Source organism: Nyctibius grandis, chromosome 10 (genome assembly GCF_013368605.1).
Source record: "Nyctibius grandis isolate bNycGra1 chromosome 10, bNycGra1.pri, whole genome shotgun sequence".
Lineage (NCBI taxonomy): Eukaryota > Metazoa > Chordata > Aves > Nyctibiiformes > Nyctibiidae > Nyctibius > Nyctibius grandis.
In genome coordinates this window covers 10,439,002-10,456,024 of record NC_090667.1, presented here as the reverse complement: position 1 = coordinate 10,456,024, position 17,023 = coordinate 10,439,002, and the positions used below count along the sequence as shown (strand labels likewise).

Genomic DNA, 17,023 nt, shown 5'->3' with positions numbered 1-17,023 from the left:
TGTGAGGATGAACTGAATGTGGATTTGTGGCTCAGCTGCCAGAAAACAGGTATTTCTGATCACATCTCCAAGTATGGTACTATAAACCCTACAAGCTTTCTTTTCCCCTGTCTGGGTAAAAGTCTGGTTTTTATAAGAGTTCCCAGCTAATACCTGGCTTTCTGGTACAGGTTAGGTCCCAAGAAGGTAAAGCCAGGTAAAGTTTCCATGTCTAAAAACACACACAAGAAAAGTATATTTAACTAGAATGCTCTGTAAGATTGGCTTAGGATCTGCCTAGCAAAGCAAAGGAAAAAAAAAGACATAGCTTTTATATAAAATGGATCATTCCTTAAAGTGTATTCTTGTTTTATACTCTTTTTTTTTTTTAAAGAAACACATGCACATACTCTTTTGCAAAGTCAGAAAAAACACCTCAAATATATTTTATTTTTGCCATCTGTGAGCACTGACAGAGTAATCAGCTGAAGAGATTCGTTCAGGGTTGGTTTTTTCCTAAAACTGATTTTCGGAGAGAAGAAGAAAGTTAATTGCTATGCAGAAAATGTCTAAAAATGGAAGTCACAGAGAATATTCATGTGACTAAGGGTTTGTGGGGTAGACCTGCTGAATCTAAATTCTCCAAACTGTGATATATTGGAGGAAGAAAGGAGTTACAGAGCAGAAAGCTCAACTGACCCTTCGCTTTGGAATAAAATGCTTGAAAAAGATTTTCATAAGTGACTGCATGGAGATACCCATAACGCTAATTACAAAATGTAATTGCAGTGTCCATTTAGTCTGAATGATTTCTTACGCTGCATCTTTGTCTTCAACAACACAATGCCATGTTTCGCTCTGGTACCTCTGCCACCCCACAGTAAGCCCTATTTGTTGGGTAATTTTCTTGTCAGCATTTGAGGTGGAATGAAATATGCTTAATGCTAGTTTGGCTAATGTAGCAAAAGGAACCGAATGGGATGGAGGAGGAAAGAGTTTTCAGCTGACTGAAGCCAAGGCAAAGTTTATTGACTGTTGTGAATTGCATTTTGAATATTGTAGCCAAACCACAGAATGCTATCAAAAAAAAATCGGTGAGTGAAATGCTTCACTCATACATTTTTTTCCCATTCGCTCTATTTATAAAGCAGCACAGGCTGCTGATTGATTGAATGTTGAACAGACCTGAGCTCCCTCTTGTTAGTACTTGCAGATATATTAAGCCTATTGGGCTAGACCACAGCTAATGGAACTGGCCTCATGCCTCTGAAAGCATCATAATCAGCTGGATTATTCATTTTTGCTGTTTGTTTTTGAGAGAGTAGCTTTTGTAAGTCATTTGCAGAAATAAAGCTTCACATTTCTAATTTAAAATGGAAAGGCTTTTAATTCATTAGTTACCCAGGGGACACTTTGCTCACCAAGTCCTCACTTTGTCCTTGTATGAAGCACCCACATAATAAGTTTTTTAAGAGAAATGGGTGTACTGAACCATGAATGCTGCCATATTATTAGCTTTATTTCCTGACCCGTGATGGTAGACATAGATGCTGAAATGCATGTGAATATGTTGACCTTGAAGGAACAAAATTCCAGTTGCTTTTTTTTTTAACCAAAGGGTGCACTGAGCAAAGGTGTTTTAATATGTTAAAGCTTGACCTTTGATTTCATTTGACCTAAGAAGTCCATGGGACTGGGGAGTGGTAGGGGAAAGTTATCTTGTGCGTTGGCATATAAAGACCTTAAATCGTTCCAGGCATTTTTAAATCCAGTCTTCTGTTGTGATGGCTGATGAGGAAAATGGTAGTGTCATATGTAAAATCAAAATATAAGAAAGTGATTGGAGGCAAATACAGAGGAAAAATATGCCTGGAGGGATACCATTTTGTACCTTAGCCCCGTAGATCAATAATCAGGTCTGGAAGGTTTGCTTTGAAAATTGCCCTGCTTAAAGAAGAAGGTAATCTCATAAAGCAAACAGACCTCAACTTTTCTCAGAACCAGCCTGATCCTTGGCTGTGGGATGGGGTTGGTGCTTGGGTGTTTTTTCACACACAGGCCCAGAGAAAGCCAAGCTTTTGGAGACTTAGATGTTTGCAGCTTTGGGTGGGTCTTGCTGGAGTGTCTGTGAGTACCAGTGGGCAGCAAGCTGTGGAGCCAGACCTGAGTGTGTGTCAGGTGTCAAAGAAAGCCAGCAGCAGAGCAAGGAACTCAACCTGCATTTCCCAGGTCTGTTGCTGTGTGCTGATCCCTGGACCCATTCTTACTCAGGGCTCCTAATGCTTTCCCTGCACCAAATCCAAGTGAGGGAAGCGGGGAGAGGGGATGGTTTTGCGTGTATGAGAGTCTTCAGAGGTTGAGCCTTGGCAGACAAAGGGTGGACAAGGAGACATTTTATTGATGACTTGATTTGTCCTGTATTCCTGTTAATGCATTTAGAAAGGGTCCTTGATGAGCTGAGGCATCCTTTGTCATGTCCCACGTGAAGTGACCTGAGGAAATGTCACAGCCAAGACTGCACAATGCGACGGGAAATTGCAGTGTGTCACTGATGAAGGGTTAGCTGTGGAGATGATGTATCAGTCTACTGCAATCCCACTAACAGAAAAACCATCTCAAATTAGTGATCTGGAAGTAAGCCTCTTCCAGCATTGCTCAGCTCATGAAATGGCGTGTCAGGTGTTATTAGGACCGTGGGTTTGGGAAGAAAAGCACCTTTATAAGCAGTATTCCTGAGTCACCGCACTTGTTTAATTTTGGGTTTTTGCTTCTTTTCTTTTGAAGGTAGCAGAGTCACAGAAATAACGAGGGAAGGCTTATGATAGTTGAAAAAGTAAGAAAATATTCTTGTAGGAGGGGAGGAAAAAAAGACCTTTAAACACCTATATGGTCTACCAAAAAGGCCATGTATTTATTTGGTGTTCCTAGAAACAGTATTATAGCATCTCAATATACCAGCCTATTCTGATGAAGGATAATGGCAGCAAAGAAAAAGCAAACCAAATAGAGCTTTTTATTTACCTAAGTGGAAATTCACTAATATTCAATAGTGGAAGCATCTTTATTGAAAATGGCATTTTAGAACTTCCATAAGGAACGGGGGCTTGGAAACTGAGCCATGAATTTTCCATTCAAGCGGTTTGACTTGGCACAGAAAGACATCATGCAGACCGCAGCTGGCACCGGACACAGTTAAAAAGATCTGAGGCTATTAGTGCCTAAACAGCCACTAGAAATTATATTACATGATGGAGACTGGCTAATATAATTGAGCCAGCTAGTTATTGTGTGCGTAATTTAATTATATGACAAATTGCTTAGAAACATGGTGTTCTTGTTCCACACTTGCGCTGCACTCACAGCATTACAAGGCACGGAGCAGAGGAATTTCTAGTGGGTACATAGTCATCTCGGAAGATAGATGTTTCTTTTTAAGATTTGCAAACTTGGAGAGGTTCACTGATGTAATCATGGTGGGGTGATGTATGCAGAGATGTGTAGACGTGGCTGGGATAGCAAACTGACTCTGAGACAGCTAGTGCTCTTTCAAGTGGATACCTTTGAGGCTTTAGGGTAATTGGAGAAACAACTCTCTCTTTTGTCTGTTCTGTGAGTCTTTTGGACTATGATTGTATGGGCTGAAATGATCCCATGAAGCAGTGGAGCTGATGTGAGATGTTTTTGGACCCCAAGATTATACCATCCTCATGGAAGGTGTTCAGTGTTCTTAGGAGAATTGGGGCCAAATTGGCTACGGTTATGAATTCTAAGATAAAAGAACAAAAAAACCCCTTAAGCTTTGTGTAAGAAGCCTTGCATCACTGAGGAGTATTTTCCCATTGCTCTGAAGATTTAGGTACATGATTAAGGACATTTCCTTCTTACAAAGCATCTCCTAAGAGATGCTATTTAAGAATCCGGACACCATCTGGAATAAAGCTGTGCTGTAATAGTAAAGGACAAATCCTACATCATCTTGAACAGTTCCAAGCAAATATGAAGACCCAATTGTGTCACTTTTTTTCAGATGGCCTTTCAAAATTTCAGGCTAAGCTGTTGTCATAAAATCAGCAAAATCAGCAACTTATTACAAAAAGATTGTTAAAAATCAGAAGTGAAATGCCATTTCTGAAGAAGTGCAGCCTAATCATTTTTACTCACAGAGCAGATCAGGCTATGTAACAGAGTGCTGGGCAATGAACCACACCATTTCTTTGGCTGAGTCTAAACAGTGGAGCAGCCCTTCCTGGGGTGTGTTTTGGAGTCCTTGTCCCCCTGGTCAATCCAAGTGACCTGTCAGCCTGTGGCTTCCTCCCTGTCTACATGCCTGGATTTTCTTACATTAGCAACCTGGATTCAAATGGTGGGGTGGTTCACGCTTGGATTTCATCCTGGCATAGAGGTGGGAGGCGGCCAGGATATAGACAGCTGGATTCAGGAGCTGGAAAGTGCACCTTAGTTTTTCACTTTAGCTTTCATATCAAGATCTAATGTTGTCAATCTTAACATCTAATTATCAGCTGGAAGAAGTTATGGGATGAAGGGGAAAAAATTACCCTCCTGAATTTTTCACTGTCCAGCAAAAATCCTCATAATGAGATCATGAATCTGAGATGCCCTTACAGCTGAAGCCTTTCTACTGAGCAGCAGGACCTCTGGGACTGGCCCTGGAGAAAATGGATTGATAATTTTGTGGGTTTTTTTCTTGCATGCAAGTTGTCTAGGTTGTGAATGGATTGATAGGTTTCCAGGTATAACTATGGAAAGAGCCTTGTTGCCTATCCAAGCATAGCTCTTATGCCCTTCTATGAAAATAATCTTGACAGAATTGCTGCCAATTTTGTTTATAACAAATTTTGCCTCATTCAGAGTCTGTCTTCTTCCACAAAGAGAAAATTAAAACCAAGCAAATTTCTTCCACTGAGTTGCCTATTAAAGGTCACAAAATTTCCCAATACCCCACAACACTGAAGGTATCTTGGAGAACCAGACATGGCATCGGTGTGGCATCCTTTGCTGACAAACTTGAACGTGAAGAGGGTGAGACTGCAGTGCAGGAACGGACAGAGGCGTCAGCCTTCTGAGGTTCTTTATTCCCGTTACAGCTGCTAAGGCTAGGAAAACTGCGCAGAATTTTGCAGGGATTTTTCCATGGTAAATGATCTTTGCCTGGGAATTAAACTGATCTCCATCACAGTAACACACAACTCTACGCTCTGAGAGCATTAACTCTTCTCTGGGTGCTGCTTGTCTGGCTGGTTTTTCTATAGACAGCAGTGCTTTTCCTTTTTGTGGCACCTTCATGACTGGTTCATGCCATCAAATACGAGAACTCAGGGCAGGGAAGAAGAGGGGGCTGTGCTTTTTGTTTTATTAAGCCCTACTTCAAGCCATGTGGAGGCTCTCCTTATGAGTGTCCAATCTTTTTTGGGCTCTTACTGAGCTCCTTCTGCCAACCATACTGTACAGAGTAAATTTGTTAGATTAATTGTGATTCATTTCATAGAATAATTGTGGTTTGGGTTAGAAAAAACAACCCTTTACTTCTTCAAAAGGTGTTGTTTCATGGTTTTGTAGGATGTCTTCTGTGTTTCACTGTGAGGTGGCTTGCAGTTGGATGCCCATGTTATTTTCTCTCCCTATCCATTTTTTTTTTTTTTTACCATTTTTATGCTGAGTCCTCACAGTGTGTGACACCATCAACAGAGCCTGTGAACAAAACGTAAAGGTGGAATGACAAGCCCTGGCACCAGGGCCATGATTATAAGTTATGTTCCTCCAGCTGCTGATGCAAGTAATATGTGGCTTAAATGGGAACAAAACCACACCCCCCACAACTCGCCATCACAGGCTGGATGCTGAATCCTAACAGAGAGCTGTCTGCATCCAGGCCCCACTGGGAAAAAAAATATTTTTCAGCTCAGTTCAAACAGTGCATAAACTGGAGGGAACTGCTGTCTGCTGACAGACCCTTCCCTCACTGACACAGCCTGAAAGTCCATCCTTATGAATATCTGCTCTCTGCAGTAGTATTCTCATCAACCTCCGTTCAGGATCCACCTTTCCCTGCTTCCTTTTTTCCCCCAGGTATTTCCAGAGAGTTCGGGCTTCCCAGGACTCCCAAGGCACTAAAATACCTCACTGGTTTGTGGGACGGTCAGTACCAGCCCAGCGCCAGCGTGCAGCTATGTGCAGGCTCTGGAGCTCAGCAGGTTGTCAGTACTGCTGTCAGAGTCCCTAAGGCTCAATTTTTGGAGGGACCAGCAGCTCCCGGCTCTTGGTGACTTCCATGGGGATTGGAGGGTGCACACCCTCTCCGAAAACTAAAGGCATAAACCAAAAAATTTTTGCAATAAGTAATAAAAATGTAGAAACCTTGCAAAGAAAAAGGCTATTAAAAGAATGCTCTGCTGTTTGGATGTGGCATTGTTCTCTGGTTTGCTTTTAAATAAGGCTTTTCACTGTAGCTAGAGAGGGAAAAAGGGAATTTTTGATGAAAAAAAAAATCATGGGTGGCTGTTGAAGTCAAAGAGAACAGGAAGGATGCTTTGATGGACAGCGTGAAAGCCAGGTTAACTGTAACACCATTGCAATTAGATATCATCTCACTGGAAGAAAACCTAGTGGCAGTTTTATGTCCTGTTGCTTGATGAGGGTGTATCTTTTCTTTTTTAATCCGTGCTGTTGTGAAAATGCAACATGTACTTCATCTATGGGAAAGGTGGGGAGGAACCAAGCCAAGCGTGCTGGTCGAGGGGAGGTTGACATCATCTTTCATGGATGTTAAGGGCTTCTTTCCATGTTTTGTGGAGGATAGGGAGGGTTTTTGGTGTGGTAACGATTTCTCTCTTCTCCATCCCAGCAGACACTCCCCTCTTAAGGGAACCTTTGGGAACCATATAAGACTTTGGGAAAGGGGTGGGCAAATCCCCCACCTTCTTTTAACCGCTCAAGCAGTCACACGTGACAGATTCATGCCTGCAGCACTTCTAGGTTTTATCTGCTCACTAAATTTTATTTCCCTTCTGCGAGTGTTTATATTGCTTAGAGACTGCCAAGGTTGACATTAATCATAAAAAAAAAAAAGTGGAGATTTGTTAGGTATTGCAGCTCTGTGATTCTTTGGTGTTTGAATGTTAATGAAGCTTTGTATGCTCTGGAACAGCTAGAGAGGTGGATCTTAGCTCTGGCGTGGCAAAATATCCAGGGGTGGGTTTTTTCTTCCCTTTCCTCTGGGTTTAAACATCTTACGTGACATTTCATCCCAGAGCAATTCTACGCTACGTATCATCATGTGTAATATTGTGTCACGCTGTAATTTTGCAAGTGCGTGAAGCGGCAGGAGGGAGGCGAGAACGGGCTCAATTACATACCGGAGGGAGGGGAGAGCTCAGCGGAGGGACCTGCTCCTGGGAGGTAACGGATTGGGTGTCAGCACTGTGCTGGAGCAGAGTGACAGAGCAGAGGGAATTTCATTATTTTCAGGGGCTCAGTGGGCAGACAAAGGGAAAGGAACCAGTCAAATCACATTACTAATAGTCATTTCCATAGGCTGTGCATGCACGTGGGATTTAACAAAAGAAGGGACATTCATTCTTGCTCCAGACAGCTCGGTTCTTTCTTTGTCTGAAGGCTAAAGGAAGAGTTTGGCCATTTTAACTGGCTCAGAGTGAGAAGCCTTCAAAGTGACTTTGGTGACCACTCTTGGGGAATGCAGACACAGAATCATTCTGGGTGAGGGAGGCTTCCCACCGGTCAGGGATATTCCCCATTCACAGAGTCTGCTCTGGGTGCAGTCAGCCCTGATGGATCCCTCCAGGATGGAGGAAACAGGGATGCAGAGGGGGAGAAAGGAACCAGGTAGACATTAGGGCAGAAGGAATCATAGCACAGGGTGTATGCATCCTGCTGGTGTGCAGCTGCTGCTAGCCCTCATGATGAAGGTTGTATTTAGTAAAGAAAGCTAGGATGAGCAATTTCTTATTTCTCAGGAACAAGAGGTACTTGCTCACTGAGTTGTGCTCTGTGCATTCCCAAGTGGCATTCGGTGTAATTTCATTGCCCTTTGTCTCTTCCTTTGCCCTGAGCACAAGTTCATTCCTTCAGCTTAACCCAAGCAAGATTTCTTTTTTCATTGTACATTGTATTTAGGGCAAAGCAACCAAACTGGAGAGCTGAGAATTTCTTATTTTCTGAATTTCTAGCCAGGGCTGCCCTCTAAGCATGGGCTTTGGTAGAGCAAGATGTGCGTCTTGCTTTAGTGCCTTCGAACTGACCTCAAAGGGGACTTGTGTCATTGTCGTCTTTGTCTTACTACATAAATTGTTACTGGAGGAAGTACCAGGTATAACATGATCCCCTTTTAAGTGGGGAGGAGTTGGTGAATGTATATTCTACAGGGGAAAATGCTCTTCCACGTTGGCCTGCCAGAGCTGGTTTGTGATGGGTCCTTTTTGGAGAGGAGTCTTTTTTCCCAGGTCTCCTGTTGGAAAAAATAGAGAGTGTTGGCATACTTAATGCAGGAAGTCCCTCCTTTTGACTATACTTTTTCAAAGTGACTTTTTTCATTTTTTTAGATGTAATATGACTTCTTTTTTGGGGTAGAAATCATGGCAAATTCCATTTCCGTCTCCCTTGAATCCAACTGAGACTTCTTCCTCTTCAGCAATATGAAAAGGGTCGTGGCTTCCCCAGGTTGGGAACCCATGGGCTACCATAAAGCTGGTCTGAAATATTTCCATTCAAACTTTGATGGAGTGGAGGTGGAGCCCATATTTTCTTGGTCAGGCTAGTGCAATAACTGTACTCCTTTTCTACCAGCTACCTTTTCAGTGCACCAGGACTCTCTTACACATGTTCTCTGGTGAGTTCCAGCAGTAAGTGCTTCTCCCTCTGCAGCTGCCTTTTGCTTAATTGGCCCATTTTGCAGCAGATTAGGCCCCAAGGAGGAGGTTAACATGAGCAGTTGTTCTAAAAGGCACGTTGGGGCTTCAGTGAACTGTTCATCATTGGAAAAGCCTGTTAACCTCAATCTTCTTACCGCTTTACACTTTATTCTAAAATGTTCTGACTTAACAATGAATTTACGAATCTCTCCTGCTAGATACAGTCTCCTCACCTCTCTCTTTCCTGACTTTTGAACTGGATGTGTTGGGTCAGATTTAGCACCATACATGCAGATTTACCTTCACTCTTTTCTTTTTGTCTTAAAACAGCCACCAAAATTGTAGCTCTGGATCTTCCAGCATTGCCAAGGCTGCTTTAACTTCTCTGAGTAATAGTCCCAATATGCTGTGTGCAATGTAGGAATACATCTCACCAGGCAGTGCATCTTTCTGCAGGATTGATGAGGGTGAGAACTCTTTTCCTGCACTGCAAGCAATTACAGTGGCCCCTGTGAGTCTGTACAGGGATTGCATATCGTACAGGTTCTCAGAATTACAGCTCCTACGATGACTGAAGGAGAGAATTAGAGCAAAATTCAATATGAGTCAATATTAAGCAATTACTATATCCTTATTGATATAATATTACTAATATTACATAATATTATTGTCATATTAGTAATATTATATTGATGAATTCTGAGATGGTGCCAGCTTGCTCTTTATTAGCTGCTGTTCCTGACAAGCCTGTCCACTATACTGTAGGAATTATCTCTGTATTTCCCCACTTTCTACCATCACCAGTCTCCTATACATCAGTTAAGGAACAACTTCTGCCTGTAGGTACTATTCAGTTTCCTTGAACACCCATACAAGAAAATAAAGAGGATTGTGACATAACTGCAACAACAAAAGGGTGGATGAACCCTGAATGACTAGGAGGAGCTGAAAAAATGTGTGGCTCTTCCTTGCTAGGGCAGTGAATGATAGCGGTTGCCTTGAGTACAGGTAGGTGCAGCCCTGATATTGGGATGGGGGCATGTTTTGGAGGATGAGCAGATGCATGGTATGGTGGTAGCATGCCTGCAGGCAGGGGCATTAGCTGAGGTCAAGCACACCGGAATTACCAGCTGGGACCAAGAAAGCTTTGGGGATTGGGAGAATGAGAGTGCATTTGGGACCCTGGCTCAGTCCTTAGGAAGGACACAGCTCAGCTGAAATCAAGGATCAGGGCCTCAGTCCAGACATCTGAATGGGGCCAGGAAACTTGCTGTTCAATGAACTATTTAAGAGGGACCTGGCAGGGCTGGAGAGAAGGGGGCTACAGCAAAGAAACAGAGTGGTGCAGCAAAGTAACGTGCTTGGGAATGAGAAGAGGGGGAATAATTTGGCCCAAAGGAGAGTGTTGTGTCTGGTGCCTCCAACACCGGCATCTGCTCTTGGACATGCTGCAGGGGAAGAAATTCTTTCCTGTGAGGGTGGTGAGACACTGGCCCAGGTTGCCCAGAGAAGCCATGTCTGCCCCCTCCCTGGCAGTGTTCAAGGCCAGGTTGGATGGGGCTTGGAGCAACCTGGTCTAGTGGAAGGTGTCCCTGCCTGTGGCAGGGGGGTTGGAACTGGATGATCTTTAAGGTCACTTCCAACCCAAACCAGTCTATGATTCTATGATTTACATGCTGGCCTTTGATGGTGGTTGGGATATTCTCCTTTTACAGCTTTGATAAATAGAGGATTCCGTTTCTCCTGCCCTCCCTTCTGCAAGGTGCTCAGGCACAACTTATCCCTGTCACGTTGCCCAGAAGGCACAAAGGGATGTGTGCTACAAAGGCTTCATTCTTCCTACCTGCTCACCTGCCTCTCCTGTCAGAAGAGCGGGATCTCACCACGGCTGTAAGGCAGTTACATCTGCACAGATCAGACCCCGAATGTGGACGCTGGCCGCCAGCGGATCCCACTGTACCAGCAGATGATGCTGCCGGTTGAACAGCTGAGAGCATGGGGACACAAAGCCACTGAGAACACTAAATGCCTCAGCAAAATCTGTACGTTTGCAAGGGGTTAAACACAGGAATGTGCACTCCTGAAGGTCTGTGAGGGGATGGAAATGATGTGAGAATTCAGGGCTCTTGCATCTAGCAGTCATTCAATTACCATGCTTAGTTAAGTACTGCACAGTGGAGTGAAGACTGCAGTCTGTTAGGATGGCTGTTACTATAAGTCATTTAATTATGAGGTTGCTCATATGCCATTTCAACATATGTGGAGTAACATTATCCCTCTTTTGTAGGTCACTATTCTTATAAGTCTGGCTCTTGCATTCCTTGCCTGCATAGTGTTTCTTGTGGTATACAAAGCCTTTACTTACGACCACAGTTGCCCAGATGGATTTGTTTATAAGGTAAGAAACTTCAGACGGATGAATTGCCTGAGATAATGATAGACTCTAATTGACTACATGGTTACAGTCTAGTCTGCTTTTTTGACCAGGCCAAAGAGAACATTTGGCAAGAATGTGTTGAAATGGGAAAAGCGTTATGGGAAATGCGGACTTGCATCTGCCTCCATCAGCTACTGTTACACTGTAATTGTTGGGATTAGCATTTGGTGAACACTACAGACAGATGTTCAGGAACAATCCCTCATATTTGTGAATGGATTTATTGCAGCTGGAATCCCATGTTTGCTTCCCACATATCCAAGTGACTGAGGTTTACTGGCATACATTTTAATGCAAAGCAAACTCCCAGAGTGCTGGCACATGTGTCCTTTGTGAAAGAAATCTGAATTTGCCCATGTAGTTCATTTTTAGGTCCTTTTGAGCCTCTATGAAGAACAAAACCGTGTAACTTAATTACTAAAACTCTGCTGCCTAGTGGGTTTATATTGAATATTCACAGAGAACTATTTGCCTGAACTGTTGAGATTTTAAAAAAAAAGTTTGCAGAATAGTTCACTGACTCCTTACTGTGAATAAACTCATAAACTAACTCACAGGAGTCTTGACCACACTGGGGATAGTCTGTGAGCTGGAAAATAGAGTAAGCATTTTGGTGTATTGGTCATTGTGAATTATTCCCTTAGGTTATATAAAAATGAAGTTAGGGCAGAGTCATGAATTTCAGAATCATATCCAAACCTGAACTTCTGAAAAGATTAAAGGTTTTGGACTCAGTTTTCAGCTAGTCACATTGAACTGGGAGTTGAGGTATCTCATGATTTAATAATAATTATACCTGGGGCCCCTTGTGTCCTTGGTGCTACTTTGACTCTGGGGAATACCAACCAGTCCGACATCTGTTACCGTTTGATTGCTCTTTCACAGCTGTTGCAAAGCGAATCGTTTTATCTGTGTGGCTCTTAGTGCACAAGTGTCTGCACTAGTGCAGCGGAGACCCATGGGCAGTGTCTGCACAGACAAGAAGCTCTGACAAGGGCTGGCCAGTTGGGCTGCGCTTCCTACCATTGCCAACCAAGGTGGTCGTCCTCCAGCTCAGAGATAACACACTGTAACAGAGCAGCACGTAAGCAGCTTACTCTACCTCTGCTTGTCTGAGGATTAATTCTGGACTTCGCTCTACAGAGCTTTCAGTCCAGCACATGATAAGAGCTGCTCCGCCAGCCCTGCTAGGACTCCAGCAAGGGGCCTCGGTCTCTGTGCATGCCAGCAACGTATCAAACCAGTCAGACCTTCCTTTTACAGTCCTCATTTCCTATCCACAGATGAAATCAGCCTGCAATCAGGGTTGCCAATAGCAACAGGTTTTGAAGGCTGCTGCCCGACTCTAGACTTTGTGTGTTCCCACAGTGCTGGAAGCCAGTCGGGGCTGTGCAGCAGATGCTCTCAGCTGCAGCGAGTCCAAGTCAAACGGCATCTGTGCAAACAGCTAACCCTGAGATTTGTAAAGCAAGAGCCTGAGGCTGGTAGGACCACTCTTTACCTCTCTTGCTTTCGCCCCCCTTTCTAGCACAAGCGGTGCATCCCAGCCTCGCTGGATGCGTACTACTCTGCACAGGATTCCAACTCCCGGGGCAGGTTCTACACCGTCATCAGCCACTACAGCATGGCCAAGCAGACCAGCTCCCGGGCCGTATCGCCCTGGCTGTCTTCAGGATCGGCAAACCACGAAGCCAAGGCTACCAAGACAGAAGGTCATTAAAGTTAACGAGTGGTGATGGGCAAAATGGGAGGGTGGGGGGGACAACATCATGTCTATACTGCATTGCTCTAGCTGAGGGTGCTGTGCTAACAGCATGACAGGAATAAATAAAACCCAAGTGCAGGAGTCATCTCAATGGATATTTCTTTTCGTGCATTGTTCTTGTTGATTTGTAACCGAGTCGAGCTCTTGTACAAAGGCATGTTTGATGTTGACTGTACCTTACAATGTAAAAATATTTTTAAATCATTGCTTAACTATTTGTTAGAAAAAGAAATTAAAAAACAAAAAAAGCAAATTAGGTAAACAGACAGAGGGTAAAAGCAGCAAATACAATCCTGCAAAGTTTTAGCATTGCTGGAAAGCTGTGACAGAGACTTAACATGCAGTGAAGAAACAGCTGAAATCCTTCCAAGAGAAGGGGTAGAGAGAACCTGTTACAAAGACATTGTGATGTTGTTTAGCTTGCCAAAGGGGGGATATTTTGCTGTCAAATTGAATCTAGCATCAGTGTTCATTTGCTGATAAAGAAATACAAGCATCCCCTCCTTTCTCAGGCATACACACGTGCAAACACACCTGAACACACACCCGGGCACAGTGGCCTAAGTAAATCCAGCAAGATCTGGGCATTTGTAATGAACCGCCTCTGTGCTGGTGATCTTGGCTGGGCTCTGAGGCTGAAATCCTGGTCACTGTTTGGGTATGGAACAGGGTGGAAGCAGACAGAGGCTGCTATAGTGAAATCATATATATACTTCCGAGCCCAGGACTAGGAGGCGGGAGATCAAGCCTTTATTTCTGCTGCTGGCACAGATTTCCTGCATGGCCTTTGGCAAGTTACATGAGACTTCATCCTTTGGGACCTCCCTCAGGAAGGTCACCAAGAGACAAAGAAATGCAAGTATCAATTGAGGAGCCTCTCAAGAGCGGTGACAGTAGAGAACAGTATTAAGCCTCTAACTTTTCAGCCCCAAATTTTCCCTCACCCATGAAATGGGATGCTTCTGCTTCCCTCCTCCAACGTCAGATATTTCAGTATTTAATGTCATTCTAGGTAATTAGAGAGGGATGGCCATAGCATACTCTCAGAGTACAAGGGTCCCATCAAGTCTCTGCAAACACAGACCAGACCCCAAGCTTAATCCAGTCCTGGCCAATGTAAAACATCCTCTCCCCACAAATGGCACGTGCAATTAGTGCAGGCTGGTGGGATTTTTAAGAAAAAAAGGATTCTCTTTTTTTTTCAGAGCTGCAATCTGTTGCTGCAAAGCAGCTCTGCTCCTCTGTAGCACAGGCAGGGTGAGACTGAGCAGCAGGAGTAGAGTGCACAGGGAGGACAAGGGTCACATTTGCCTAAAGCTGCTTTTTCAGATTTGTGGCTAGACTGGGATGGAAATTAGGAACTGGCCCCTTCTTCCCCCGCATTGGGCAGTTTTGTCCTCCATTTCGCATACGTAGACACTAGAGGGTGTAAATGAGGGCAGAACTCCTCAGTCCTAACAAGCATCATGATAAATAACTGTATAGTGTAGCTAAACATGTAGTGCCAAATGCCATTGTCTGATTTCCTATCCTTCCTTCCCCTTCCACCTGTAAATTCATTTCTCCCTCAAAATGTACAAACCACCCCCCCCACCAACAATCGAAACTCCAGCAAACCACTGAACAGTTTATAATTTTGTGGTGTATTTTTTGTCAGTAGGTAGCAGAGACTGAAGTATTTTTTGGTGTAATTCTTGAACTTTTCTGATGGGATTAAAATAAAGCTAGATGTGACCGAGCGTCTCTGTGGCTCTGGCAGGTTTTTTTTTTGGCGACTCAAGCTGTGGGCTGGGAGGTGGTGGGTAGCGATGTGGGCATGCCTGGTGCTGCTGAGCGTGGCTGCAGCAGAGACTGCATCTTTGCACAGGACCCGAGGTGACTCTGGCTTTCAGGAGGCATTTTCAGTGCTTGCTCTTTTCCCCTTTAATCACTGTGGGTTATTCCCTGTGTTCCTGCCCATTTCTCAATTGCAAATAGAAAAATAGTAATTAAACCCAAGGTGATCTTCAAAGCAAGTGGAGATGCTTTCTATTGGTGATTCTTGACTTTACGGAGAGACCTCCCCTTCCCTTCCCATTTTAAGGCCAATGAATGCTAGAAGCTTTGGCTGGCAGCAATGTCTCCTTTGCCATCTACTCCTGATGCAAGTGTTCATGTATGCAGGAGGAAGCTCCCTACGAAGGGTCGTTACAAAAAGAGTGCTGCAGGGAAATGCAGCTGACAAACCAAGAGCCACGGCTGAACTTTGACAAAGTTGAGCTCTGTGTCCAAACTCTGCAGCTTGGTTTCTAATGAAACCACAACTATATTCATCTCACATTGTTCAGAAAGCAGATTGCATTTCCTCTAATCCTTCAACTCTTTGAAATGGAATGATACTCTGGCATTAAATTGGCGCATTCCCAAAGGCTAAAGAATGTTTTATAAAAACCTTTGGATGGCTTTCCTTCAAAAAAAAAGGGTATTCAGAGTTGTGAAATTGAGCTACCGTAGGAGAGAAACCACTCTGGTGTTAGAGGTCACCACTGAGTACTTGTGAAATGTATTAAAAAGGATTCACCGCGCTTGCAGAATTGAGTCACAGGATAATTTGACCATGGTATTTCTGTTGCTGCTTTCCTAGTAATACTTAACCATATGTTTACTTTAATTTAAAAAAACCCAGAATCAAATTATTTGAATTAAAAGGTTCTAGCTATTATTAGATAAGTGAGTCAGTGGGGATAACCATTCCTATTTAATAAAGGAAAGATCAAAATCTGTGTGGAGCAGAACGGAAAAAAAAGACCCAAGGAAGACTCATGGGAGAGCAAAAGAAACCAAACAACCCAACTCCAGCTGCAAGTTCCATTACTGTGCATGTTATTACGGTTTTTGTACAAGCTTCAGTAGAGCTTCCAAGATCAACCACATATTTTAATCGCAGTAACAGAGAGAGAGAGAGAGAGTAAATTGAAATTATAGTACATCATCTTCTTATTTCAGTCTTTAAAAGCCTCCTTCAAGGTTGATCATATGTTTTCAATACTGATTTAAGTAGTGTATTGGTGATGGTACAGTCTCATCCTGGCTGTCATCTCTCTGTGAAGTCTAGAGCTCCTGACTGGCTCTACAGAGTACTGTGTTTGTGAGCTAGTGTCTGCGCAAGGGCTCAGTCTCAGCTTTGAATGCTACCGATGAACAAGAGCCTTCCCTGTGCTTCTCCCAACACTTATGTGATGGCCAAGTCAAGTCAGTTTCAACCTCTTAATCTGTGACTGACCCTGCTAAGGCATGTGTCCCTTCAGGCAATCTTCTCCATTATACTAGATTGCTGCAGTGGGCTCAGGTTTTGAATTCTCCACCAAAATATGCTTGTGGACCACTGAGACTGGAACAGTAGATTTCTCTTCTGAGGCAGTCATGGAGGAGATGGGTGCCTGGACTGTTTGTCCTTTCTGGAGAGGTAGGAAGAGATGAACAAGAAGTGTCAGCACATGGATGAGCTCATCTTGCGGGGACAAGGGCATCCCAAGCAGGTAGCAATCCTGTGGAATGACTGGCAGAACATGTGGGAAAAAAAAATAGCTTTACTAAAGTTGTGGTGATGCTGGGATGGGAACTCAGCTGCCCCCAGCCTAGGCTCGGGAAAGGAAGGAAGGAATTGTGGCTGTTGGAGCCTGAGGAAGATCGAGAGCAAGAGAAAAGGAGATTGCTGCCAGCCAAGACATGGAAGCAAGCATTGCTTTCCTGTCGTAACCCCATGACCCCAAAGCACTATATCCTGCTTGACTAATACAGGCTGTCTTGTTTTGGAAAAGCTGCCCATTGTTGCTACAAACATCTGCTGACTGCAGCGCGCCCCGAGGGGACCGCTCCACCACTAATTCAAATCCTCTTGGACTGCTCGCAAAAACAGTGTGAGAAAAGGAGGTGCCGATGGCAGGACCCCATGGCTGGCGGGGCGCACCGTTGGTG

The 17,023-nt window shown here is 43.9% G+C and overlaps 1 protein-coding gene across 2 annotated transcripts in view; it reads left to right on the top strand.

Annotated features, from left to right (window-relative positions):
* NSG2 (neuronal vesicle trafficking associated 2) overlaps positions 1 to 13,021 on the top strand; it is a 34,502-nt gene extending 21,481 nt beyond the window's left edge. For both annotated transcript variants that reach the window (XM_068409489.1, XM_068409488.1), the window contains exons 3-4: positions 11,152 to 11,262; positions 12,830 to 13,021. In XM_068409489.1, coding sequence (XP_068265590.1) covers positions 11,152 to 11,262; positions 12,830 to 13,021 — 303 coding nt within the window. The remainder of the gene's footprint in view (positions 1 to 11,151; positions 11,263 to 12,829) is intronic.
* Positions 13,022 to 17,023: the final 4,002 nt, after the last annotated feature.